The 26633-nt window shown below is 43.2% G+C and overlaps 1 protein-coding gene across 3 annotated transcripts in view; it reads left to right on the forward strand.

The window, feature by feature from the left end:
• The window catches only part of NCOA7 (nuclear receptor coactivator 7), a 131231-nt gene that overhangs the window by 31422 nt on the left and 73176 nt on the right, over positions 1-26633 (forward strand). For all 3 annotated transcript variants that reach the window (XM_053285257.1, XM_053285273.1, XM_053285264.1), the window contains exon 2: positions 8156-8286. In XM_053285257.1, coding sequence (XP_053141232.1) covers positions 8237-8286 — 50 coding nt within the window. In that variant the 5' untranslated portion in view covers positions 8156-8236. The remainder of the gene's footprint in view (positions 1-8155; positions 8287-26633) is intronic.

Here is a 26633-nt window from a genome sequence, read left to right on the forward strand (position 1 = left end):
CCCGATCCCAGAGTCTCGCGCCATCTCTCCACCACTTGTTCATCGGGTCTAGCTTGCTCCACAGTGGGCCAGCAAAAATGTGCCCATGGGCCATATATTTTGCAGGCCTGATCTAGAGTTAAAAATAAGCATTCAGTAATTCCTCTTGTGGTGCATGACATTTTACAGAGAGAGCTATTTGTATTTGCTTTTCTGAGCCTCTCTTAACTTCATGGATGAATTACTTTAATTGTATCACTGTGGTGGGTACCAATTTTCTTGTCTCTTCTTAAGGTAGTTCTAATGAACTCTGTCTTGCCTGTAATACTCAATTTTATTTTAACTTTGTGCACACTGATTTTGGTTGCTGCTTTTCGTAAGATTACCGTTTTATTTGTGGTTACTGCATTCCGCCTGAAGAAAGATCTGAATAAGTTGTGGCTTACTGTAATTGTTCCTAGTTATGGCATTTCTGCTGCCCTTTAATTCTCAGGTAATCATGGTGGTGTTCCTAAACTGTAGGGTCTGTGATTACATCCAGAGCAAGAGGGTTGTTAGCTTGGAATTGAAGTCATGCTTCAGCTGATTGGGCAAACCACAGTGGACTGTATATATTCAGTTCCAATTCAGGTTCCAGTTCAGTTCATGCAGTCTGCTACTGGATTTGCTAAAGTAAGAGGTTGAAGTAGGCTAGAAGAAACATTGTTATGTAGTAAACTATGCCTTAGCCATTCTGGCTGGAAGTGGGGAGTTGTATGGATAATGGAATGCTGAGGTAAGTGGTGGAAGGAAGATGCCGGAAGGGCGGAATGTTAGATGAAAAAGGCAGTGGCTGACAGCCTGACTGATGTAGTATAGGTGAGTCAAGAAGACACGTCTGCATGCAGAGAGCTTCTCAACTACTGCTCCGTGTGAGGGCTGTGCAATTCACTGACCTCCTTTAACGCTGGAAGTGCCCCGAATCACCTGAAAATGCATATCTGAGGTTTGCACAGTCCTCTGGAGGCAGAGGAGACTGGTGAAATTCTCACACACACACACAGCATGCCTAATGCTGTGCAGCTGGGAAAGCATTCCACAGTGTGGATGCATCTTCTTGGCATGCCCACACTGTGTTAGGATATCAACTAGTGAGATTTGTTCAGTTTATTCAGACTCACCACTTTGGTTGCTCGCTTCTCCTCCCCCTCTTCTTCCTGGTTTGTCTGCCCAGCTCAGGCAGGTGATGGGCCAGAAGGATGAAGGAGCAACCCAACCCTCACCTTGCTTGCTCATTACTCTTCCTGATTGTGTCTACCCACTGTCTGGCTCGGGGCTCAACATACCAACTTGCCATGGCACCTGGAAATGTAAGTTTGGTGTCTGAGCCAAGTGATCCATGGATGCAATCAGGAAGAAGAATGAGCAAGCAAGGCAGGAGCAGGTTGCATCCTCCTCCTGGTTCCTAAGCAGAATGGACATGACCACGAGGACATGGGGCAAGCAAGGTAGAAAGTCTATCCCCTCCCCAATAGAACATTGCGGGGAGCATGTGGCGAGTCTCCCCTGCCCCCTATATCACAGATGGCAGTCTGACTCCCAAACATTTGGACTGTCTCCTTGCCAAGGAGAATTTGTCAAGGCCTGCAAGAGAACTGGTGGGCATGCAGTAGATGGCTGTTGAGAAACTCATCTACTGGCTGAATTCAAAGGAATTTTGTTGATTGATTGATTGAAATAGTTTATACCCCGCCCCTCCAGTATTACTATTTGGAGCGGCTCACAACAATAACATAGATACAATGTAAAATAAAACTAATAACATCAAGCAAATTAAGTAAACAAGCTAAAACCGCCCAGAGACGTACGTTTTGGGCGGTATAAAAATGTGTTAAATAAATAAATGGGCTAAAACCACAATCAGAATTAAGTTTCAAATGAAAAGCTATTTTAAAAGGTAAAAACTAAAGAACCTGCCAGATATAACAAAAAAATGGAACATTTAAAAGCCTCTTTAAAAAGATGTGTGTTTACTTGTTTTTAAAAAACACTGAGAGAGGGAGCATAGCGAATCTCTTCAGGGATGGTGTTCCAAAGCTGAGGTGCCACAACAGAAAAGGCCCTGTCTCTAGTCCCCACCAACCAGATCTCTGTTAGTGGCAGGACCATGAGCAGGGGCTGAGATGATGAGCAGAGGGCCTTGGCAGGTTCATATGGGAGAATGCAGTCTGACAGGTATTTTGGCCCCAAGCCGTGTAGGGCTTTAAAGGTCAAGACCAGCACCTTGAATCTAGCCTGGACCCTGGAAGCAGACTGGTTAGGGAGGTGTATGGAACTGGTTCTGAGGCCCTTTTACAGGCCTCCAAACCGGTTCGAAGTTGGGGGGGGGTACCTTTTAAGGACCAGGAAGGGTGCTGTTACCCACCCCGCTGTGTTTCTCCCACCAGCGCTGTCCATCAAAATGGTCCCACAGGGTGGCAGCGTACCTCCTTGCTTCCCTGGTATGTCATGGACTGGAAGTGTCCATTGCACATGTGTACATACAACGGACACTTGCGGTCTGTAACATACCAGGGCGGCAGGGAGGTATGTTGCTGCCCCGTGGGAACATTTTGATGGACATCGCTGGCGGGGGAAATGTGGTAGGTGGGGGGGGGAGTAAGAACACCCCCCCCCAATCCTTAAAAGTATCATCCCTACCTTCAAACCGGCAGAACCGCTTTCATGCACATCACTAAGACCAGTAACCAATGAAGCTGCTTCAGGATGGGTGTGACACTCATGTGGTGACTTCCACCCAAGAGCATCCTTGCAGCAGCATTCTGGACCAGCTGAAGCTTCTGAACCGTCTTCAGTATGGGAAATCCTTGCGTTTCTGGGCCTCAGAACCAATACCAGTCCCTATCTGATTCTGAAATTAGGATTGGCAGTTACCTTCTGAGGCAGTAACTCTTCAACAGTTATAAGTGATGTATAATTTATAGATTTCAACACTTCCATGCCAATGTCTGTGTTAAACTGTGCATCCTTGGACTACTTCCTTTTCCTCTAAGGCAGCTAGATAAGAAACGGTCTAGGTAATTTTTATAAAGAACTGGATAGGAAAAAGAAAAGGGGAACACTAAATGCTGTGAACTCAAATGAGGAATGTGTTCTACATGAACCCTAGCAGTGTTTTCAGTGAGGTCACAATTTGCTTTACAGAATAAGACATTGTCTCTTATTTATTTATTTAACATATTTGCATACTGCCTGCTACCAAAGTATCTAGGTGGTTTACGATAATAAAACAAACCAAGAAATTTTAAAGCCAAACATATAAAAAGTTCAAATTAAAATAACTCTCCATAAAAACTGCTAAATAGCTAAAAAGCTTGGCTGAAGAGATGTGTGTCTAGTTATTTCCTAAAAGCCAACAGGGATGCAGCAGCTCCAGTCTCAGCAGGAAGTGCGTTCTCCAGCTCTGGGGCAACTACAGAGAAGGCTTGCCTTTGAGTCATCGCCAGCGGCACCCTCAATCAAACCAAGTCATCTTTGATTGTCATCTTAGGGTGAAAGTACTTGCCAGTCCCCTGGCTTCCCTTCCAGTGAATGTGTGAGATGTAATTAGGTGCTTCTGTTTCCTAGAATAGTTGCCAAATTTGGAAGAGAATAGTCCTTTAAGCACCTGTCCATGATGACACACCAAACCAGACATTAGAGGTGTGTGTGTGTGTGTGTGTGTGTGTGTGTGTAAGTGAAAGATGTGCTTGCCCCATGCAGTGTAGGTCAGCTGAAATCTACTTATAGCAAAAAGTGTTTGTGGGGAAGGGAAGCAAATCCTGACCCTGCTCAGACCTTACTTACCTGTGAAGTGTGGCTAATAGACAGTCCCCCCACTCCCCATCCTGGCTCTGATATAGTAGATTGATGTGATAAGTAGTTGATGTGATAAGACAGCAAGGGTGGCTTTTGCTCCCCTCCTTCAACTGCTCCTTTTAGTAGGATTCCCTCCATCTTTGTTCTATAGGCGAAAGGGGCAAGCATATGCTTAATTAAGATAGAATTGTCCCTGATGTCTAGTCTGGCCTAGTTTTACAAAGTTAAAATGAGAAATGTATTGCTAATTGTTAACTAACACCCGTTGTTGGATGTATATTGTTAATTAACACAAAAAAGCCACAGTGTGGTCTTCCCTATTACTTATGTTAACACAGTCATCCCTTGCCAACCATAGTTTTACCAACCACGGCTTTGAGAATATGTGAACAGAAAATTTTGACAGGTTTTGCCAACCACAGCCCAAGTATCTGCGGTTGGCAAGTTTTTTTTAGTGATTTGGGGTGATGGTCAGCGATTCTGGCAGGTTCGGAGGTTCCATCTGCTCATTCCTCTTGGTGGCCCTTGCTGACTTTGGTGTCCCTTGCCAATTTAAAATGTCTTTGAGTGATTTTGGGGGGTTCAAAAAATTTTCAGAGGCTCGATCTGCTCATTCTTGGTGACTCTTGGCAATATGACAGGCTTTTTAATGATTTTTTTTTTTTGTATTTTCTCTCTCATCTTATTTTTAGGTCTTTTTGCAGTCGTGGTTCCCCTAACCCTGTTTCCCATAAACTTCAATGCCTCGCCAACTGCATATTTGCCAATGGCAAGGTTTTGCCAGAACGGAACCCCAGTGGTTGGCAAGGGATGACTGTATTATGCTGGCAGAACTATTAGAAGCTTTGAAGGAAGGAAATGCAAAGTCCTGTATAGTGCTTATGCTGCTTCAACTTTGATATCATCATAGTATGGGGCTATATGTTTTCTAATACAGTGTGACCAGCAGATCCAGGAAACTGAACATATTACTGGGAAAACCAACTACAGGTGGACCTCAGTGTTCATGGGGGTTCTGTTCCATAGCTGTACTGCAAATACAGAAACTTTGAATATCAGATCATTGATCTCTATGGGATCATGGTTGTTAGGTTCCAAAGTGGCTAGAAATCAGTCCATTTTCACAGGAGGAGCTTCTTACCTTGCTATGCTGCTCCCCCTGAGTTCAGTGTGCCCCACAAATGGCAAAAAATAATGGGGTTTGGGTTTTGTTTTGTTTTTTAAAAGGGAGCCGCTTTGTGGCTCTGATTTGTTCTGATTCCTAAAATGGCGACCAGAAATGACCTCCACAGTCATTTCTGGCCATCTCCGACCAGTGGTCCCTCTAATTTTTCTCATCTCTGTGTGGAATGATTTTTGTTCTGGGTAGCAGTATCAAGGGAAGGCAGCATGTGCGCACACGCATTCAGAATGGGGCCTTCTTGATTTGACCTGAGCAGGATCTAAAACTAACTGAACAGACATTTAAAAAAAACAACTTTTGAGTGCGCGCACATGCACACACCTTAGAGGAAACAGTGCCCTTGACCTGTGGATACATGAGGTCAGCGTGCCCCCCCCCTTATGCATATGCCACGGTCGGGTGTCATTTCCCCAACTGTGGATATGTGAAACCGCAGATAATGAATACGCGAGTAAAGAGGTTTGCCTGTATTCTCACGCTGCCCCTCTTTTTGTAGATAAATAAACTGACGTGATTACTTTGTCTGTCTAAAGCTATGATTTCATGCAGAACAAAAGTCTGTTAAAAACCTTTCATTGCCCTTGTTTATGTTGAGAATAATGCAAGCTTTTGAAAGGGAGTCTGTCAGCAGACAACTATGCAATAAAAGAGATTTCTGTTATACCTTGTTTCTTATTTCTTTGGACCATCTGGTGCCTAGGCATTGTAGCCTAGTCTCTTGTGTCTCTCCTAGTCAGGATTACATTTTTGGCCCTTAGCTACATGTGTGGAATTTTGTGCAGAACCTGGCAACATCTTACAGGTGGTAGTGGATCCTGAAAATCTAAGATTTTATTTTTTAAAAAGGTTTTTAGTTGGTGTGCTTGTGAAGGTATAGTTGTTCTGTAGCACATTCTGGGTTTTCAGATGTCAGAGGGTGGGTATTCCATTTCCTGCTCCTCATGCAGTCCTGTAATATCCACTCCTCCCACCTGGAGGTAACTCAACATTGAAGGGGCTAGTATTGGCAGAATGTCAGATAAACCAGGACACAGTTATTGATGCTTCCAACAACTTTAATGGCAACTTAAACTTGCCATATCCTTGCCAAACAGGATATAACCAGACATCTACAAATCCACTTGTTAACTTTCCAGTGGCAACTTGTAAGTGCTCCCAGCCCTCTGGTGATCAGGACACCCAGCACTACACAGATCCTTCTCCCCAGAGGTCTCCTTTCCACTGCCATTTTTGATAAGGTCAGAAACAGCAGGAATCCTTTTTGAGAAGTAGGAGATGGCTCCCACTGTTTCTTACCATTTTCATATCCTAGTGCAAATGACAGAAGACACAATTCTCTCCCAAGACCTCTGCCTGTGTGCCAGAAAAGAACCTGAGGGAACAGAAGGGATTGGTAGCAACCACAAATAATGTCTGGCTAGTGAGCTAAGCCTAAACTTGTGGATCCCTGGTTATAACCCTCCCAGTTCAGACACTCTCGTTGGTCTTCCTTGACACAGTGTTTCTGGGAATCTAGTGATTATGCCACCCTAGATCTTATTCTGTACCCCTGATTTGTTACTCCTTGTTGCCTCACAGGGATTGACAGTCTCCTTCCCTGGGTCCTTCAGCCACTTTCCAGAATACCTGAAAACTTCTCCCAGTCTACTGTTGTAGGGCAAAAGCCTTTCCTCATCATTCAAGTCCCCCTCTCTCTCCTCCCCCTCCCTTCAGGAAACCCCCCCCCCCATTGGAACCTGACCCCAATCTGACATGCCGTAGACTAGAGCCCTCAGGTGTGGCTTATTTTGGGACTCATGCTGAGCCCAGGCTATCCCAGCTCCTCTCATAACGACTGATGAGGGTGAGTGCTGGGCTCTCCAAACCTCAAAAGAGATCCTTCTCTGCTCTTTAGCCACTCCTGTTGGGCTCTTGGGGTCAGCGGGGCCCCACAGACCCCCTCCAATGTGGCTTCCACTAGCCACTGAAATTCCTACCTGCGTTTGCCACCATGAACACTGATGCTTCATCTCGCCTGGAAGTAGCAGAGGAGATGAGCTACACAGCTAGTTGTGGCTTCTTAGTAACATTTTTAGTGCTGAATGTAGACGTTCTGTACCAGTTGTGGATGTTCTGGGCCCTAGTGTTTGGCTTCTTTCTTTCTTTGCACCGCATACAACCTGTTCTGCTCTTAGGACAGAAAAGTTCCAGCTCATGTTTGTAGTGTCGACCTAGCTGTGTGTTTCTTAGTGCTGGCTAGGTGGCAGCTCCTTGCCTGTCAGGAACACTGGGCTCTCGAACGGAACGTCTGTGTCTTTGCTCTGCAGTTCTAGGCTGTAAATCAAAGTACAATCTGTTCCATTCTAATGGTTTTGCTATGTCAAGTCAAATAGATATTAGATATTACATTGATCCCTTCAGATGTGGTTTTTATCGCTCGTATTTAGTATGATGGTGACAAGATAGTGACCTGCTTTTCCATCTAGAGAGGCTGCAGCCTGTTGGCAAGAACAGTGCTCTTACTTGATCTAATGGGAAAACAATACCTTTTTTTGTAAAAACAAAATGCAAAATGGCTTTTACTAGTTTGATTTTCAGCAACTAGCACACTCCCACACAATTTTGTTTGAGTTCAAGTACTTTAGTATGTGTGCATGTGTTTCCTCGTGGCAGTTTTTTAAAAAAGAAAGAAAGTAAGAAAGAAAATATCTTCAGGTTTTTGCTTTTCTAGTTTTTTTTGCCTTGTACACATTATCAGAAATAAATGTTTGACAGAAGTTTAAAGAACAGCAGCAGTGTGTATGTATTGCACTTTGGGGCTTGGAATTCCTATGTCCGTTTCTCATCTTAAAATCTCGTTTTAACTTCTTTGCTCCAGAGAAGATTGTACCCATGTACTTCCATATTTGCCTTGGAAAGAAATTCCAGATATAACCTGTGTGTTCCCTATTTGGCTGAATAAAGAAACCAAGATATAATTGGTATTCCCCAGAGAGTGCTTTGTCCTTTGTGTTTTTGTTGTTGGTACAATAAGCTCTTTTTCATGTGACTGACTTTCATGGTTAAAGTTTACTTGTCGTGGGGCTGTGCACTGTAACTCTTCTATTATCAGATGATGTCAACATGTTCATTTACAACCTTCTACTTTTCCTCCCTTTTCTTTAATGATAAATGTAGGGAGCATATGTGGCCCTGAGGCATTGACTGGAGCACAAAATCTCAGATACTTCACCTCACACTTTTTACTGGTTGTTTATTATGGAGACCAAGGAAGAGAAGAAAGAACGGAGGCAAGGCTATTTTGCCCGGTAAGCACACACTCTTTCAGCTGATACAAATGTGTTTGTGGATATTCACCTCTGTCCTTCTTGTTACAACATTGTAATCTAGGGCACCAAAGATGATTGCATTTTCCAGTTTACTGTGTGAGTAATAGTTTGCTTTCTTGTTCTTATAGCCCCCGAGTAACCACTCTGGCTGTTAGTTACATTTAACAGATTTGTCATTCTGAACCTAGCTTCAGAGCATCTTTAATCCTTTTTGGTTAGCAGTGTGTGTGTTTTTAATTTTATTATTGATTGTATATTTACAGTTTAGGCTGAGAGATAGTGGCTGGAGGTTACCCAGTGAGCTGCAAAGCTGAGGGGGATTTCAGCTCGGGTCTTTCTGGTTCTAGTCTGTGGACTGGAAAGATATTTCCAATGCTAATCACTGTACTGCACTAGTTGTCAATCTGACTCAGATGATTCAGTCTGGACTTCAGGGCCAAGTTTTTTCTTTAACCCTGATAGTCACGTTGCACTAACAGTATGCAACACAGGTCTTCTGTGCTGTTTTTGAAGAGTGTAGTGAGTAAGATTGCTTGCTGCATGATTCCAGCAGTGAGCGAACACTAATGCTAAACATAGTATACATCTGTTTTAAAAAGAGAATGGTCAAGCTATAAGTTAGATTAGGCTAATTAAAATAAATAGGCCTCTAGTTAATTTTTTTAAAAAAGTTTTACACTAATCTTTCAAACTGTTTAAATTATTTTAATGTTTTAATTGTTTGGTTGTATTTTAAAATTTTGATATATGTATGATATGTAAACTGCCCAGAGAGGTGTATATTGGGCAGTATAGAAATATGCAAAAATAAATGGATAAATGGGTTTGTAGGATTAAATACCTGTTAATAACTTCTGTTTCAGCTTAAATATTTCAGCTTTGATATTTTCAATTCTGAATATCGAGACATTAAAATTAGTGGCTGATATCTAGACAATCCTGCACCAGTGCCTGCCAGGGTTTTTTGTTGCATGGGGGAGATAATTTTTGGCAATCCTTCCTTCCCTCTGTACCCACTTAGGCCTCTTGAAACTATGCCCCTGAGTATCCCACAACCTGGCTGTAGAGGGAAAAGAGGATCGTTCAAAATAATGCCCCTCTCCTGAAACGACAGAAAACTCTGGGTCTCCACATAGAATTTGTTTGGATATTGACCAGTTTCAATTTGTTAATTTCATCAAGCTATAAATAATAATGTGTTTCACAGGCTAGTTAAGTGTTGACTTTGTAAGATTGCCATTCCTAAAATGAATATACAGGTGGACCTCGTTACCAACGGTTTCAACAACCACGTTTTCGCATATTTGCAGACAGGTCTTAGACCCAGTTTCTTTATCTGCTGTATAAAAATAGGCAAAAATCCATCTATTCATGGGTAGGAGTGGCTGGAAATGACTTCTGGTGTCATTTCCAGCTGCTGTGTTACATTGCAGAGCCATTTTGTGGATCTTAAAGAAAAATTCCCCATGATTTTTTTGTGGAAAATCAGATGAATTGGGGATTTTGGGAGGGTCATTGCTGGAGGCCTGGAGAGCAAGGTACAGTACTTTATTTCTGCTGCCTCCTCCTCACCTTTTTAGCCCCCCCCCTTTTAGGAACCTAACCCCACCGCCCCAATTCCCATTGATGCAAGGTTTCATGATTTGTCCTTTCCATATTTGCACCTATAGGAGAGAACAGAACCCCTGCAAATAACGAGGGCCACCTGTAATGCCAAGATTATTATGTGTGGTGTTGATGATGCTGATTGAAATTTATTAAAATATTAAGGCTGCAATCTTGTGCATACGTATTTGGGAGTCTGATTGTATTGTATCCAGTAAGACTTAATCGTGAATAAATATGCTTAGGACTACACACCACATATATGGCAAAATTTGATTTCAGCTTTTATCTTGAGGAGAGAAAAAACTAGGATTTCCCCACTTTTGTAATTAGTTTTAATAACAGAACCATGGCTTTGACTCTCTTTTCCTTAAAATGTTTTGCTAGGAAATTGACCTTGGCTGTTAATAATAGACACACCTGACTTACTAATGATAAAATGATCAAGTACAGTCTTCTGGGCTGAAGAATGAAACGGGGGGGGGGGGGATGCTATCCTGTGGGGGGGAAATTGTTTAACAGGATAAAGTTGCTGTAGCATCATCAGTACTGAAGTTCTGCAGTGGGGCTCCTGTAACATCTTCTATTTTTAGTTTGTATTTAAACAATTAAAATTCATCCTCCTTCATGCCACCAACCAGATCTCCACAGTGGAATATAAATCTGGCAGCTCTTTGAAAAATTATTTTCAGTGCAAGTGGGTCCTGTTAGAAACAGCAGTATTACTGTAATTATGTATTACATCAGTATTACAGTAATACAACAGTATTACTTGTCTAGCTGGAAGAAAAAGGAGAGATGTATCTCAGTGACATGAGTGAAACATGTTTATTGTAGAGTCTACTATAGAGGTGTCCACATTCCTCTTGTGGGATTAGATTGGATTACTTTCAGTTTGTGACTCCTGAGGATGAGGACAAACTGCTTCGGACTACTCCCTTTCTTTGATCCTTGCCCAACTAGGCTTATTTCATCTGTCAGTTGTACTATCAGAGAGGGTGTGAAAAATATTATAAATGTTTCTCTGAGGGAGGGCAGATGCCTCCTTAAGGAGGCTATCTTTGGTTATATTTAGTTATAGCCTTGGTTATATTTAGTAGGTTGTTTAGTACTTTAGTTTTTAGTTTTTATAATTCTGAATTTTTAGCTTTTAAAATAACTTTTAATTTGAAACTTAATTCTGATTGTTGTTTTAGCCTGACAAAACAGGCTAAAACTCTTTACTTAATTTGATTAATTTTACTACTTTTATTTTGCATTGTTTCTATTTTATTGTTGTGAGCCACTCCAAGCAGTAGTGTACTGAAGGGGCAGGGTATAAATATTTTAAATAGATAAATAATTTAGACCATATTTAAAGAAACCTGCATTGGATCCCTTGGCGCTAGCTAATTATAAACCTGTTTCCAATCTTCTACGGTTTGGCAAGGTGATTGAGCAGGTGGTGGCCTCTTGGCCCCAAGCAGACTTGGAGGAGATAGACAATTTAGATCCCACTTCAAATTGGCTTTTGATCGGCCTATGGAGTTGAGACTGCCTTGGTCAGCTTGATGGATGATCTCCAATTAGGTATTGACAGAGGGAGTGTGACTCTGCTGATCCTTTTGGATTTCCTAGTGGCTTTCAGTACCATTGACCATGATATCCTTCTGGGTTGTCTGAGAGAACTGGGATTGGGTAATACTGTTTCACAGTGGTTCGGTTTCTGCCTCTTGGGTAGATTCCAAATGGTGTCTCTTGGAGACAATTGCTCTTTTAAGCAAGAGCTACTGTATGGAGCTACTGTATGATATTCTGCAAGATTCCATACTGTCTCCAATGCTTTTTAACTTCCCACAGTGAGTACCTCCATCTTGCTTGGATTCAGCCTGAGTTTGTTCTCCCTCATCCAGCCCATTACCACCTCCAGGCAGGCATTTAGGGAAGTTCAGCCATTTCCTGAATGAAGCTGGCATGAAGAAATAGATTTGGGTGTTATCAGCATATTGATAACACTCTGCACCAAATCTCCTGATGATCTCTCCCAGTGGTTTCATGTAGATGTTAAAAAGCATTGGAGACAGTATGGAGCCTTGTGCGGCTCCATACTGGAGCTCTTGTTTTGAAGAGCAACAGTCTCCAAGCGACACCCCCTGGAACCTACCCAGGAGGTAGGAGCGGAACCACTGCAAAGCCGTGCCTCCCACTCCCAACCCCATCAGGTGTCCCAGAAAGATACCATAGTCAATGGTATCGAAAGTTGCTGAGAGATCCAAAAGGAAAAACAGAGTCATACACTCCCCTTGTCGATTCCTACTTGGAGATTATCCAACAGGCTACCAAGGCCATCTCAACCCCATAGCCTGCTTGAAAGCCAGTTTGAAATGGGTGGTCTACAGATGTGATAAATAAACAACCAAAAAGGAGCAACTGTATTGAAAAATATTTTCTGTTTATTTTTAAATCAAAATACAAACATGAAGAAGTGTTTGGAGGAGATTCTATAAAATAGCAAATGTTGCTTTGGAAGACATACTCAGTGATGATTACCTACATTATTTGCTTGCTGCTTTTGAGGGCAGGTGTTCCTGTGATGGGAGTGGGCAGAACACTATGCCTTCTTGGGATAAATGAACTGGTGTTTGAAACCTTGGTGCACTCCATTGTGTAACTCCAGTACTGAACACTGGCTGCTAAATACACAACACATATTAGTCTTTAGTGTATGCTGACACATTTGAAAAAACGTTGGAAACGTTTCTAAAATAAAGGTTGTTGGGACTGACACCCTCTTCTGAGCTTTTCACTTTATAAGAAGCCCAAGACCACTTCACTACCTCAGAGTGGAGACTCAACGTGCATTCTACTCATTCATATTCATCCATTCATATTCTGTCACCAAACTGGGCACATACAATAGCCACCACAATACAATAGTTGCTGTGCATCATACTCGGGGTCTAGGGTGAAAACAGACAATTACTTATTGTGTGTCCAGTACTAAAAAATGTCTCTTGGTGATTCTGACCTTGCACTGGTGGTCAGTCAGCTGTAGGTCTGTGCAGTGAACTGAATCTTATTACACTCCTATAATCATGGGGAGCAGGATGTGCAGTAAGGTAAGCCCTGTGATTAGGAACATAGGAAGCTGCCATATACGGAGTTAGGCCATCGGTTTATCTAGCTCAATATTGTCTTCACAGACTGGCAGCGGCTTCTCCAAGGTTGCAGGCAGGAATCTCTCTCAGCCCTATCTTGGAGAAGCCAGGAAGGGAACTTGGAACCTAGATACTCTTCCTAGACCAGCACCATCTCTTAAGGAGAATATCTTACAGTGCTCACACATCTCCCATTCATATGCAACCAGGGCAGACCCTGCTTAGCTAAGAGGACAAGTCATGCTTGCTACCACAAGACCAGCTCTCCTCTTTGACAGGCAGTATGAAATTTGAGGAATGGCTAGGGCTAGTATTTATGCCTAGTCAATAGAGCAGTACTTCTGTGTGCTGCCCTTTGGGTTCTAGCCAATTACTAGGCTGGCCACAGCCCCAGCTTTACCCCAGTGGTTTGAAATAAAAGGAAATGTGCATACAGTGTGTTAGCCTTTTTTCTACTGGTCTGCATCACCTTATGAGGGGTTCCACATAAGTTGCCTGCTGAACAAACTATGTGGCTTTTCTAGTATGTTCCAGAGTCATTAAGGGCAGTGGTTCTCAAAGTGATTTTTAGCTGTGGCTGCAGAACACATTCTTCACTCACAGGTGCCTTGATCTCTCCCATCTTCCCTTCTATGTATTGATTTTGATTTGATATGTATTGACTACCTGATATGCTCAGAGCAGCTTACAGCATACAGCATTGTGAGCCCCTTGGGGGCAGAACTATCTAAAAGAGAGAGAGCCCATGCAGGTTTGGTCCCAAGGGAGGTGGTGGTGGTGTCTCTTGAGCTCTGCCCAGGAGAGATGTTGACTCTCAGCTCCTCAACTGCCAACAGCGACTGTGGGGTGAGGGGGGGAGGCAGTGCAGAGTGGCAGGTGAGGTGCAGGTAAAAGGTAAAGTGTGTCATCGAGTCAGTGTTGACTCCTGGTGACTTCAGATCCGTGTGGTTGTTTTTGGCAGAATACAGGAGGGATTTACCATTGCCATCTCCTTCGCAGTTTGAGATGATGCCTTTCAGCATTTTCCTATATCACTGCTGCCCGATATAGGTGTTTCCCATAGTCTGGAAAACATAGTCTGGGAATCATACCGGCGGGGATCTGAACCGTCAACCTCTGGCTTGCTAATAGTCGTTTCCCCGCTGACTGACTGGGAATCAGTCCTAGGTATGTTGATTGTGAGCTCTTTCTCCATTTGTGACATATAGTGAATGCTTCTTTTTAGTGGAGAAAAAGGAAAGGTCTGCCATTACTTCCCCTAATTGCAAGGGACCCTTTTGTTCTCCCTTTACCCTATTGATCCCAAGATTGAGGGAAAGGGCAGATGTGACTTACCCAGTTATTCTTCTCTTGTTACTCACACACCAGTTGTACTGCCTTGAAGCACTGCAACCATTTCCTTCCCATTTGCCTCCAATTATGTCTGTTTGTCTGTCTTTCTGTCTATCTGTCTTTATGGATGTCCCTGGTCAGCTTATTTTGTGACACCATAGATTAGGAGCTGTTAAGAAAGATTCTGGTTTTAACACTGTTGTTTCTAATAAGCAGCAGGCTATTGATCAGGTCTTTTCCTCATCAGCACACTTACAGTGTGGGACACTTTTGCACACTTCTGTTCACTCTCCTCTAACCCAGCGGTCTGTTTCTAAATCTGCAATTCCCTATATCTGTGATGTGGACAGATGAAGAATTGGCGAAGGCTTTTTATCGCCCTAGGTCCCAACAAGTAAGATCTTGCATCTCCATGTGGAAGCATTCCTTGCCAAGATCTGATTAAATTGTCAGATCTGTTCTGAATGTCCTTGAGGAGAATTGAAACAGGCTACTCTGAATTTGAATTCGGCTTCGATTTGCCCATGCATTCCCAGGAAAGTGGGCATAATGGTACAGTTCTTGCATGATTATGTAGTGTGCTACTTGAGTCCTAAGTGTAAATCTGAATTCTGCAACAGAACAGGCAGTTCAGATTCTCAGATTTCTGCAAAACTTTACACAGCCTTCCTTCTAAACCAGATTCTGCTACCTGCAGAACAATTGTAGTGATGTAATTCTTCATGGTTACTGTGTTTTTGCATCTAATGGATTCTGCTTGTAGCTTCTTAGACAGTACTTGGGGAAACTGAGAGAGATATCTGACAACAGGAATAAATTCTTCTAAAGAACCAACAACTAGTGTTATCAGCAAAGGCAGGAAAAGTGTGGCAGTACATTCTTCACTGTTATGGTTTAGCCTTAATAGTTCTCTTTTTTTTCAAAGAGTTTAGTAAATAAATGATAGACTGTTCTGTAAGTATGTAAAATGTCGAGTGTTTAAAAGGAAACACTTTAATTGGGGGAGGGGGAACCACCGTGGGTGTGCTGTCTTTCTGTACCGCTGCTGCAGCCTCTGATGGTATTGATTCTCTCTTGGAGAAGAAAGCATAGTTTCTCCCTCATTTGTTGGAAATGTTGCATTGGAATCCACGGAGTGCGGGGGAAGCATTTTGAAAGGAAAACATGTAGTGTGTGAAGAATCTGCTGGCTTCAGGCTTTCAAAACTAGGACAGTAAGATGGTTTAAATCTTGTTCCTGGTTTTGCATAGATAAGAACAGAGCATAAGAAAAGCCCTGCTGGATCAGGCCCAAGGCCCATCTAGTCCAGCATCCTGTTTCGCACAGTGGCCCACCAGATGCCACTGGAAGCTACAGGCAGGAGTTGAGGGCATGCCCTCCCTCCTGCTGTTACTCCCTTGCAACTGGTACTCAGAGGCATCCTGCCTTTGAGGCTGGAGGTGGCCCACAGCCCTCCGACTAGTAGCTGTTGACAGACCTCTCCTCCATTAAGTTATCCAAACCCTTCTTAAAGCCATCCAGGTTGTTGGCTGTCACCACATCTTGTGGCAGAGAATTCCACAAGTGGATTATGCATTGTGTTAAAAAGTACTTCCATTTGTTGGTCCTAGATTTCCCGGCAATCAATTTCATGGGATGACCCCTGGTTCTAGTGTTATGGGAGAGGGAGAAGAATTTCTCCCTCTCCACTTTCTCCACACCATGCATGATTTTATAGACCTCTATCACGTCTCCCCGCAGTCGTCTTTTTTCTAAACAAAAAGCCCCAGGTGTTGTAGCCTTGCTGCATAAGAAAGGTGCTCTAGGCCCCTGATCATCTTGGTTGCCCTCTTCTGTACCTTTTCCAGTTCAACAATGTCCTTTTTTAGATGTGGTGACCAGAATTGTACGCAGTAAGTGTGGTCGCACCATAGTTTTGTCTAAGGGCATTATAATATTAGCCGTTTTATTTTCAATCCCCTTCCTAATGATCCCTAGCATGGAATTGGCCTTTTTCACAGCTGCCACACATTGAGTCGACACTTTCAACGAACTGTCCACCATGACCCCAAGATCCCTCTTCTGGTCAGTTACCGACAGCTCAGATCCCATCAGCGTATACTTGAAGTTTGTATACTTGAAAGGCCAATTCCATGCTAGGGATCATTAGGAAGGGGATTGAAAATAAAACGGCTAATATTGTAATGCCCTTATACAAAACTATGGTGCAACCACACTTGGAGTACTGTGTACAATTCTGGTCACCACATCTTAAAAAGGACATTGTAGAACTGGAAAAGGTACAGGAGGGCAACCAAGATGATCAGGGGCCTAGAGCACCTTTCTTGTGAGGCAAGGCTACAACACCTGGGTCTATTTAGTTTAGAAAAAAGATGACTGCGGGGAGACATGATAGAGGTCTATAAAATCATGCATGGTGTGGAGAGAGAGAAATTCTTCTCCCTCTCACACAACACTAGAACCAGGGGTCACTCCATGAAATTGATTGCCAGGAGGTCTAGGACCAACAAACGGAAGTACTTTTTCACACAACGCGTGATCCACTTGTGGAACTCTCTGCCACAGGATGTGGTGACAGCCAACAGCCCGGATGGCTTTAAAAGGGGTTTGGATGACTTCATGGAGGAGAGGTCTATCAATGGCTACTAGTCAGAGGACTGTGGGCCACCTCCAGCCTCAAGGGCAGGATGCCTCTGAGTACCAGTTGCAGGGGAGTAATGGCAGGAGAGAGGGCACACCCTCAACTCCTGCCTGTGGCTTCCAGCAGCATCTGGTGGGCCACTGTGCGAAACAGGATGCTGGACTAGATGGGCCTTGGGCCTGATCCAGCAGGGCTGTTCTTAGGTTTTTATGATCTTGGGGTTTTTCATCCCAGTGTGCATCAGTTTACACTTGCCAACATTGAACCGCATTTGCCACTTTGTTGCCCACTCCCCCAGTTTGGAGAGATCCCTTTGGAACTCCTCACAATCACAATAGTGAGGTTCTGTAAGGTTCTCCTTACAATTAGTGGGGGGCTTGCGGGGAGAGCGGGGTTGACCTGCTCTCCCTGCAGACGATCCCTAGCCTGTTGCTGAGTGGGTGGATCGCCCGCCCAGATGAGCAGCGGCTTCACTCAGGCGCTCCTACGCCTGGCCGCAACTAGTCTGGATGCTCTGGGGGTCGAAGCGCGGCCATGCAGTGCCCCACCCCCCAGAGCCCCAGTAATGCACTGCGCAAGTGTGTGGTGCATTCCTGGGGTCCCCCCTCCCCGTGTCTGCTGCAGCTGACACATGACCAAAAAACAGGGTTAATGGAATGCTCACTCAGCTAACCTCGTTTAAAGAGGTGGGCATTCAGGTGGGCTTGCCATCGGGAGCTGTGTGGCTCCCATTGCTGCACATGAGTAGCAGAAACCAGGCTGGGCTCCTTTCGCCTGGTTTCTGCTGCTCATGTGAATTGCCTCAGTATTTTATGAACTTGTTTGGTTTACCTATACACATTCTACAGGGTGCTCTATTTTGAGACAAGGGTCTTTGTTTGGCAATTATAGGTGAGAATGGAAAAGTGATTTCTCCTAGTCAGATGATAAAAACTGTATTTGTCTCTTCCTTCCTAATACTTTATATAGAAGATTTGGGAGATCCTGAGTGCACATTTTCCTATCAAGCTGCAAAGCAAAAGCCCGTATTGTACATTCAAGAAGCAGCACCCAGGATGGGGTTATGCATATAGGTGTAGGTTGGCTTGATTTTTAATTTTTTCCATCACAAAAGTTACTAGGTCTTTCACCCCACTTAACACTTGAATTTGTCTTGAACACATACAGTGGATGCCCTTATTCATATTATGATGGGGCTATTTTTGAGGTTGTTTGTTCAGGATTTGAATCATTTGATTTTATATTAACTGAGATTGTTACTTCTAATATGAAAACCCTAGGATGTGGAGTCCTTGAACATAGAGGGAAAGCGTGTTTCTGATGCTCTCTGTTAGGAGAAAGACCGTGTACTTGCCCATCTACAAGGGACAGTAGTTTCAGACCATTCTGACACCCATGTGTGTATTTGATCTGTAAGGTAACTCCAAAAGTTGATGTTATGTCGATGTTATGTTTTTTGACATTTTGGCTCAAGTACCACAAAGCCAGGAAATTGGAGTCTAAGGCTGATGCTTTAACAGATGTACCACATGATGTGGTACATCAGTAATGATGTTGTACAATGTCACAGATTGTGCTTGCTTACAACTTGCCCTCCATGCACCCACACTTTTCCTTGGTCTTTGAGGCCCAAATCTTGGCCTTAGACTCCAATTTCCTGGCTTTGTGGTACTTGAGCCAAAACGTCAAAAAATATAACATCGACATAACATCAACTTTTGGAGTTACCTTACAGATACCTTACATAGGGAAGATAGAGTGCCTGGCACCAGCAAAGATGTCCCACGTTGTCTATATGAAGCATCTGGCTCTTACTGCAGGGGTTTTCAAAGCTGGGTTGCCAGATGTTTTTGGACTACAACTCCTATCATCCGCAGCCATTGCCTTACTATTCTACAGGAAAACCCATTATGTTACATTCCCAGATCTATCCACCCACCAAGCTTTTTGTTCTGCCATGTGAATCTGAGCACTCTCCATATAACAAAGAACCTTTATCTACAGGCCTTCTCTATGGGTTGGCTGAAAGGACTAAATAGTGGGACGCACTATTATAGATAGTGGGTTCATTGGAGTCTTTCTGGACAGGGCCATTCCTAGCTTGGTGTGGGGCCCAGGACAAATGGAGGGGCTGTGGGATCTTGGCCTGTCAAGGTGGTGGTGGCATGGTCATGGAGAGTTTCTATGGGAAGCGATTGGGGTGGGGGAGAAGGCAGGGGAGGAGCCATGCTTGTGTGGTGAGGGAGGGAGACCTGGTTTAGACCAGCCTGGCTACTGTTGTTGGGAGAGGAGGTGAGAGCCAGGGTGCAGTGAAATGCCCTTTGGCAGTACAGCCAGATGAGCTGGAGAGAAGGAGGCAGTGGCTGCCAGCTTGGAGGGGGCACTCCCCCCCACTAAAAGCACTGCTGAACAAAGTCAGTAGTGACCAGCTGGGCGAAGGAAGGAAGGCAAACAAAAGAAGCTGGCCAACAAAGCAGTCCAACAAAGCAGCCGAGGAAGCTATGGGAGCTGCAGAGGCCCGGTGATGGAGCCTAGGATGGTACAGGGCCTGGGGTGATTGTCTGGGTTCCCTCCCCCCACAAAGGACTCCAGTGCTTCTGGAATCTGATATTTCGGTAGACCCAGTGAAGTATCAGTAAGTGTCCAGTACTCTAGTATGGTGAAGCGAAGTGTAAGTGGATCAGATCAGTGCTCAGCTGAAAAACTACTGGAAGTACCATGTTAACTACTCTGAGCTTTCCAAAAACAAGGAGGAGTGAGTATAAACAAGTTATAAAACTACGCCTTGTCCTCGGTAAAGGTAAAGTTGTTCCGTTGAGTCGATGTTGACTTCTGGTGACCACAGAGCCATGTGGTTTTCTTTCATAGAATACAGGACGGGTTTGCCATTGCCATCTCCCATGCAGTATGAGATTATGCCTTTTGGTACCTTCCTATATCGCTGCTGCCCGATATAGGTGATTCCCATAGTCTGGGAAACATACCACTAGTCCTAGTGAAATGTGTGCTGCAGATGAAATGATAGATTAGTATCCTGACTTGGAATACTGCAACATGGCCAACTGGATCCTCATCCTCATCTGGTCTTCCTCCTACAGTAGATTTCAGGGCCTCTTGAAAGTGTCTAATGGCATGCTGCAAATGTGGGAACACTTCCAGTCTCTGTTGGTTCATTCTGGCCTGAAACATCAGTCCATCCTGATTCATCATTGCAGATAGCACTCTACCAAAATATCTTGGAACATTTTATTATGTTGATGTGTCAATACTAAATACAACACACACATTATGTATAGTACTGATAAAGAACAGGCGATGCAGCTCCCCTACTGCATTGTTTGAACACCTGTCTCACTGTCTTAACTTATTCCACTATTAAAAGCTAAATTTTGAGAGTCTGAAAGATTAACATTTCATACTTGGTCAGTGAAGTGATGGCATCTGTGGTAACTAAGCATTCTAAAATTGAAAATCTGTGCTGGCTTTGAAGGTAAGATACATTTTGTTTGTTTTGTTTGTTTAATTTGATTTCTATACCGCCCTTCCAAAAGTGGCTCAGGGCGGTTTTCAGTAACATAAAAGCAACTAAAATCAATTATTTATTAATTATTATTTAACATTTTTATACCGCCCAAAACTTAAGTCTCTGGGCGGTTTACAACAAAGCAAACATGAAAAGTTAAAACATTAGTTAAAATAAATAAAAGAAGAATTAAAACATTAGTTAAAGAAAAATAAATGATACAGAAAGCCCTAGTTAAAACATTACAACAATTAAAAATTTTACAGCAATAGTTTAAAACAATGTTAAAACTATTAAAACAATATTTAATTAAAAGCCTGGGTGAATGGATATGTCTTTAAAGACTTTTTAAAAGTTGTCAGAGATGAGTAGGCTCTTATTTCAGCAGGGAGTGTATTCCAAAGCTTAGGGCCAGCAGTGGAGAAGACCCATCCCTGAGTAGCCACCAAACAAGCCAGTGGCAACTGCAGATGGACCTTGCCTGATTATCTCAATGTGTGGTGGGATTCATGATGAAGAAGACGTTCTCTTAAATACCAAGGGCCCAAGCTGTTTAGGGCTTTATAGGTTATAACCAGCACCTTGTATTTTGCCTGGAAATGTATCGACAGCCAGTGTAGCTCTTTCAATACAGGAGTAACATGGTCTCTCTGAGATGACCCAGACCAAGTTGGCTGCTGCATTCTGTACCATTTGTAGTTTCTGGACTATGTACAAGCAGAGGCGTAACTAGGGAAAACGGCGCCCGGGGCAAGCATTGAAATGGCGCCCCCCTGGCCCCCCCAACATACTACATTATACTTAGGTTTTTCCTCACAAGCGCCCGCCGCCGCCAAGCCAGGCCACTGACTGGCCGCCAGGCACCAGCAAAGCAATGGGGGGGGTGCGGGCGGTGCGGAATGGACTGCTCGTGGGGGAGGGGGCGCCGACGCGCTCCCTTGACTGCTGCAGTGCTGCTGCACTGAGCAGGAAACATTTGTATTTTTAAAAAATTAAAAAAAAAAATTTGTCATGGCGGCACCCCCCACGTGACCAGAAAAGATGGCGCCCGGGGCACGTGCCCCCCCTGCCCCCCTATAGTTATGCCTCTGTGTACAAGGGCAGCCCCACATAGAGTGCATTGCAGTAATCCAGTCTGGAGGTTACCAGCAGATGTACTACTGTTCTGAGGTCATTTATCTCAAGAAATGGACACAGCTGGCTTATCAGCCGAAGCTGATAGAAAGCACTTCTGGCCACTGCCTCAACCTGGGACACTAGGGAGAGGCTTGGATTCAGAAGCACCCTCAGATTGTGTATCTGTTCCTTCTGGGTGTGTGACCCCATCCAGAACAGGCAGATCAAACTCATCTCCCAAATTTCGACCCGGCACAATGAGTACCTCGGGATTCAGTCTCAGTTTGTTATCCCTCATCCAGCCTATCACCGCCTCCAGGCAGGCATTTAGAGAGGTTATGCCCTTTTCTGATGATTAACAGTTAAAATCAGAAACTATAAAAACAACATAAAACCATTAACATAACCATTAACCCTGGAAAACCAGGCCAAACATTTACAGTTTAAAAACCCTGGAAGGCCAGGGTAAACAGATAGGTTTTAAGGCCAGTAATGAACTCAGATGATGGATTTGTGCCAGGAGTGCATTCCACAGCCCAGGAACGACTACAGAGAAGGCCCGCCTCTGAGTCGCCACCAGACATGCCGGTGGTAACTGATGATGGGCCTCCTCAGATGACCTTAATGTGCGGTGGGGATCGAACAGAAGAAGTCGCCCTCTAAGCACATTACTAGCGCATGCATCTAAAGCAGATCCATAGGACACTTGCAAGTGAGTGCAAGTTTTCAGTGATTTCAGCGGGGGAAGGATATAGTGTTTTTCCTACTAGATTTGAAAGGGTTTTTGTTTTTTTTACATGTAATCCTCCAACATCTGCACTGATGCCTCTATCACAGTTGTAACCTGTCGAAAACATGAGCATAACATAATGTGGTCTTGCATTGCTGTGGCATAGCTATATCATAGGCCTGTTGACAAAATCATAAGACTAGGGTCAAAGTGTGCTATTGTGGCCTCTTATATGCTCAGACATATTTTGGGTAAGTCGCCATTTTGGTATCTTTGACCAAATTTTTATTTTGCTGACAAGACAGGATGATTTCTAGAAGCCGTGGCATCCCATGAATTCTGATAAATAGTGTATTAAGAGCGTCTTAGGTTCCATATCTGGTTTGGAGGGGTGGTGGAGGTGTGTAGGAGGAGGAGCACTGTGCATTTGGAATTCAGGGTTTGGATGCACTGAGTGAACACATCTGTTCATAGAAATTGTGCATCTATTTGCATTCTAAAACCAGTTTCAGGCTGTCCTAACACAACAGAGTAGGTTTCCAGTGCTCAAAGCCTTCTCGGTGAAAGTCAGTGTAGACTTAAAATAAATATAATAAAATAAAGTGTAGACTTAAAATAAAATAACAGCCCGCAATGTATGGCATTTTCACAATTTGGGATATTCTTCTGAGAAACAAAATTGGCACAAAATTTAGCTTCGGTTAATAAGAGTATCAGAATATTTTATAAATAGCCAGTTAATGTCCTCTAACTTCCATTAAAGATTTGTGTCATAGAAGCAGTAGTCTGCTCCTTCCAGGACAATAGTTTTGGTTTTTCCAAAGGTAACATTTAATCAAACACAGATTTTCCCTGTAACTTGTAATGTATCCAAGTTAAGCACTTGCAACATTTTCTTCAGACTTCTAAAAATGAAGGGTTGATCAGCTGTTCTTCATCCTCATGTCAAAATGTATAGTTGGCTGCTGGAAATTTGGCTGACCAAAAAATCATCAAGGACACTGCTGTGCTTTCAACACTTTTTTTGTTCTTGTTTTAGATATTCATGATGATATTTGCATTCTAAAATCAGTTTCAGGCTGTCCTAACACAACATTCTAATTCTAATCCTGAATTAAATCCAATTCTGAATCTAATTCTAATCCTGAATTAGAATGTAAAGGTTGACATTCTGAAGAGCCTCATGCTGCCACACTCTCCGTGCTGTTTTTTGTTTTTTGTTTACTCTACCTTTTCTTAGGCCCAAGGTGACTTACGAAAACAGTTAAAAACAATAACTACAAATGAAGGTGTAATACAACACAAAGATGTCATGTTGTATACTACATAGTCTTTAACCAAAACACGTATTATGAGACAAAAGATTATTCTTCATACTTCAGTGGGTTGTTCACATCTCTTTCTTTGTAGATGTTTATAAGAGCCTTGGAATAAACATGTATTAGAGGGCACTGATTAAATAACCTTGAGTTAAGTGAATGACATGTTTTTGTGAAAACAAAGTTGATCATAAAGCTGGAGCAGCTGACTGTGAAATTATAATTTTAAATGATGACACAATAAATAGATGTTGGCCAAATACATTAATCAATATAGTATTGTTTGAGGTGGTGCCTAATGTGTAATCCTATCTAGGTTTTGAAGGGGCCTTTTCTCACGTTACATTCGTTGCAGCATGTCTGTCTTGTACTGTTCTGGTAATTTTATTTCATTCATTCAATCATTTAGTTTATATACTGCCCTTCCCAAGCTGGGTCAGGATGGTTTACATTAAAACTAAAAACACATAAAACAATTAAAATTAAAAACCCCAAAACATTTAAATCAGATTAACATTAAAACTAGATATTTAAAACCAGGCTAGTGGCACCCAAAGACAGATTCCTCCTGATGATCTTAATGAGCGGTGGGGATCTTGCAGAGAAAGGTGCTCTCTCAGGTAACCCAGACCTAAGCCATTCAGGGCTTTAAAGGTAATAACCCACACTCATAGGCGCAACTATAGGGGGGGCGGGGGGGGCACGTGCCCCGGGCGCCACTTGGCAGGGGGCGCCAAAAAGTGCCCCCGCCGAATTGCCGGGAAAAATTTATTTGTTTGTTTGTTTGTTTGTTTGTTTATTTTTGCAGAGCAGTCCTCCTCCCCCGGTCCCGGCACCTGGATGAGCATTGGCATTGCTCATCCAGCACTGGGCGCCGCGGCATCTTCGCAGTCCAAGTCTCTGACTCTCACTCCCCGGCGCGCCCCGCCACCAGTCGCGCATGCGTCGAGAGGAGGACACGCACCAGAGCAAACTTCCTGAACAACTCCCTCTTCTGAACAACTTCCTGAACGCCCGAACCAGTTCCCCTTTTTGCTCATTCAAGCCCTTCCTCCCCTATAATCTAACCACGTTTTAACTGAAAAGGTTCAGGGAGGGGGAGATGGGGGGATGTGGAACCTTGGGTTCCACATCCCCCCATCTCTCCCTTCCTGGACTTTTTCACTATGTAATGCAAGCTAATTTTAATTATATGTCATCATCAAAATGGATTAGCTGTTTCAGCCCAGCAGGAAAGTCTAAACCTCCACCGATTTAATTAACCAGACTGAAAATCAGATGAACAGAGAATGTTTTAATGAAAGGTGGTATATAAATTTAACAATAAGTAAAACTATCATTAGGAGCAGTTAGCGATTACTTAAACATTGGTGCTGCCAAGCAATTTGTAAATAAAACTTGAAGCCCTTTGAAAATAAGCTGGAATTAATTGTAGGTTGGGCAGGGGGTGAAAGTATATACTTCTAAACATTTATTGTTAAATTTATATACCACCTTTCATTAAAAACAACCCCAAAGTGGTTTGGTTTTAGTCATGGATTTTAATTTTAATTGCTCTTTTTGTCAATGTGATGAAGATTAGTTAAATCTGAGTGGTCTTAGGCAACCAATGTTGCATCTGAAATGCCATTTCATTTTTTATTGTCATAAATACTCTCCAACCAATTTAAATAGCAAAGGTGTATATTATCGCTTTATTCAATTGCAGGGAATCTCAAAAAAGCAGGATTTGCAACTAAGGCAGTGCATATCTTCTCTAAAATGGCCCTTTTATAGTTTTTCTAACTTTGAAATCGTAACATAAAACAAAGCATAAATGCTTCCCCCTCCATTTGAAACCTTTTCTGGTGTAAATAGCGCACGGTTTTGGAAAAGGGGAGTCTTTCTTTAACAGCGGGAGAATAAGGAGTCTTTAGCACTATCACCCTAGTCCCTCAAATTACTTTGGAGTCCTTGGTTTTCGTTTTGTTAAAATACAGTCACTCACAAGGGAAAGTCAGGAACAGAACCAGGGTGTGAGGGAGGGGCATCATAATCATAATAATCATCATTGCATCATAATTCTGATGTTTGAGATACAAGCCAACTTCACAGGGTTGTTGTGAGGAAAAACCTAAGTATAATGTAGTATGTATCATCATTGCATCAGAATTCTGATGTTTGAGATACAAGCCAACTTCACAGGGTTGTTGTGAGGAAAAACCTAAGTATGTAGTGCATTTTGAAATTTTTGGTAATTTTTGTAATTTTTTAAATTTTTAAAATAAAAGTTTTCTGAACCATGTGTGTCAGTCAGATGTATGTTGGGGGGGTGGCGGGGGGGGGGCGCGGCGGGGGGGGGGCGCAATTTCAGTGCTTGCCCCGGGCGCTGTTTTCCCTAGTTACGCCTCTGCCCACACTTTTAACCTTGCCCAGAAACATATCTGTAGCCAGTGCAACTCTTTAAGAATAGGCATAATGTGGTCTCCAGAATATCCCAGAGAACAATCTCACCTCCGCATTTGTAACTAACTGAAATTTCCAAACTATGTACAAAGCCAGTCCTACATAGAGTGCATTTCAGTAGTTCAACCTGGAGGTTACTAGTGGGTGTACCACTATTTTCAGGTCATTCTCCTCAAGGAATGGTTGGAGTTGTCAAATCAATCACAGCTGGTAAAAAGTGCTCCTGGCCACAGCCTCAACCTGAGGCACCAGGGTGAGACCTTGGGTCCAAGAGCACTCCCAAGCTATGAACCAGTTATTTCTGGGTGAGTGTAACCTCATCCAGAACAGGAAGTTCTATCCCTTCTTGCAGATTACGACCCCCAACAATGAGCAGTTCCTGTCTTGTTTGGATTCCACTTCAGCTTATTATCCCTCATCCAGCCCAGTACTGCCTGTAGGCAGGCATTGAAGGGGCTAATGCCATTTCCTGATGTTG

Source organism: Hemicordylus capensis, chromosome 1 (genome assembly GCF_027244095.1).
Source record: "Hemicordylus capensis ecotype Gifberg chromosome 1, rHemCap1.1.pri, whole genome shotgun sequence".
NCBI classification, from domain to species: domain Eukaryota; kingdom Metazoa; phylum Chordata; class Lepidosauria; order Squamata; family Cordylidae; genus Hemicordylus; species Hemicordylus capensis.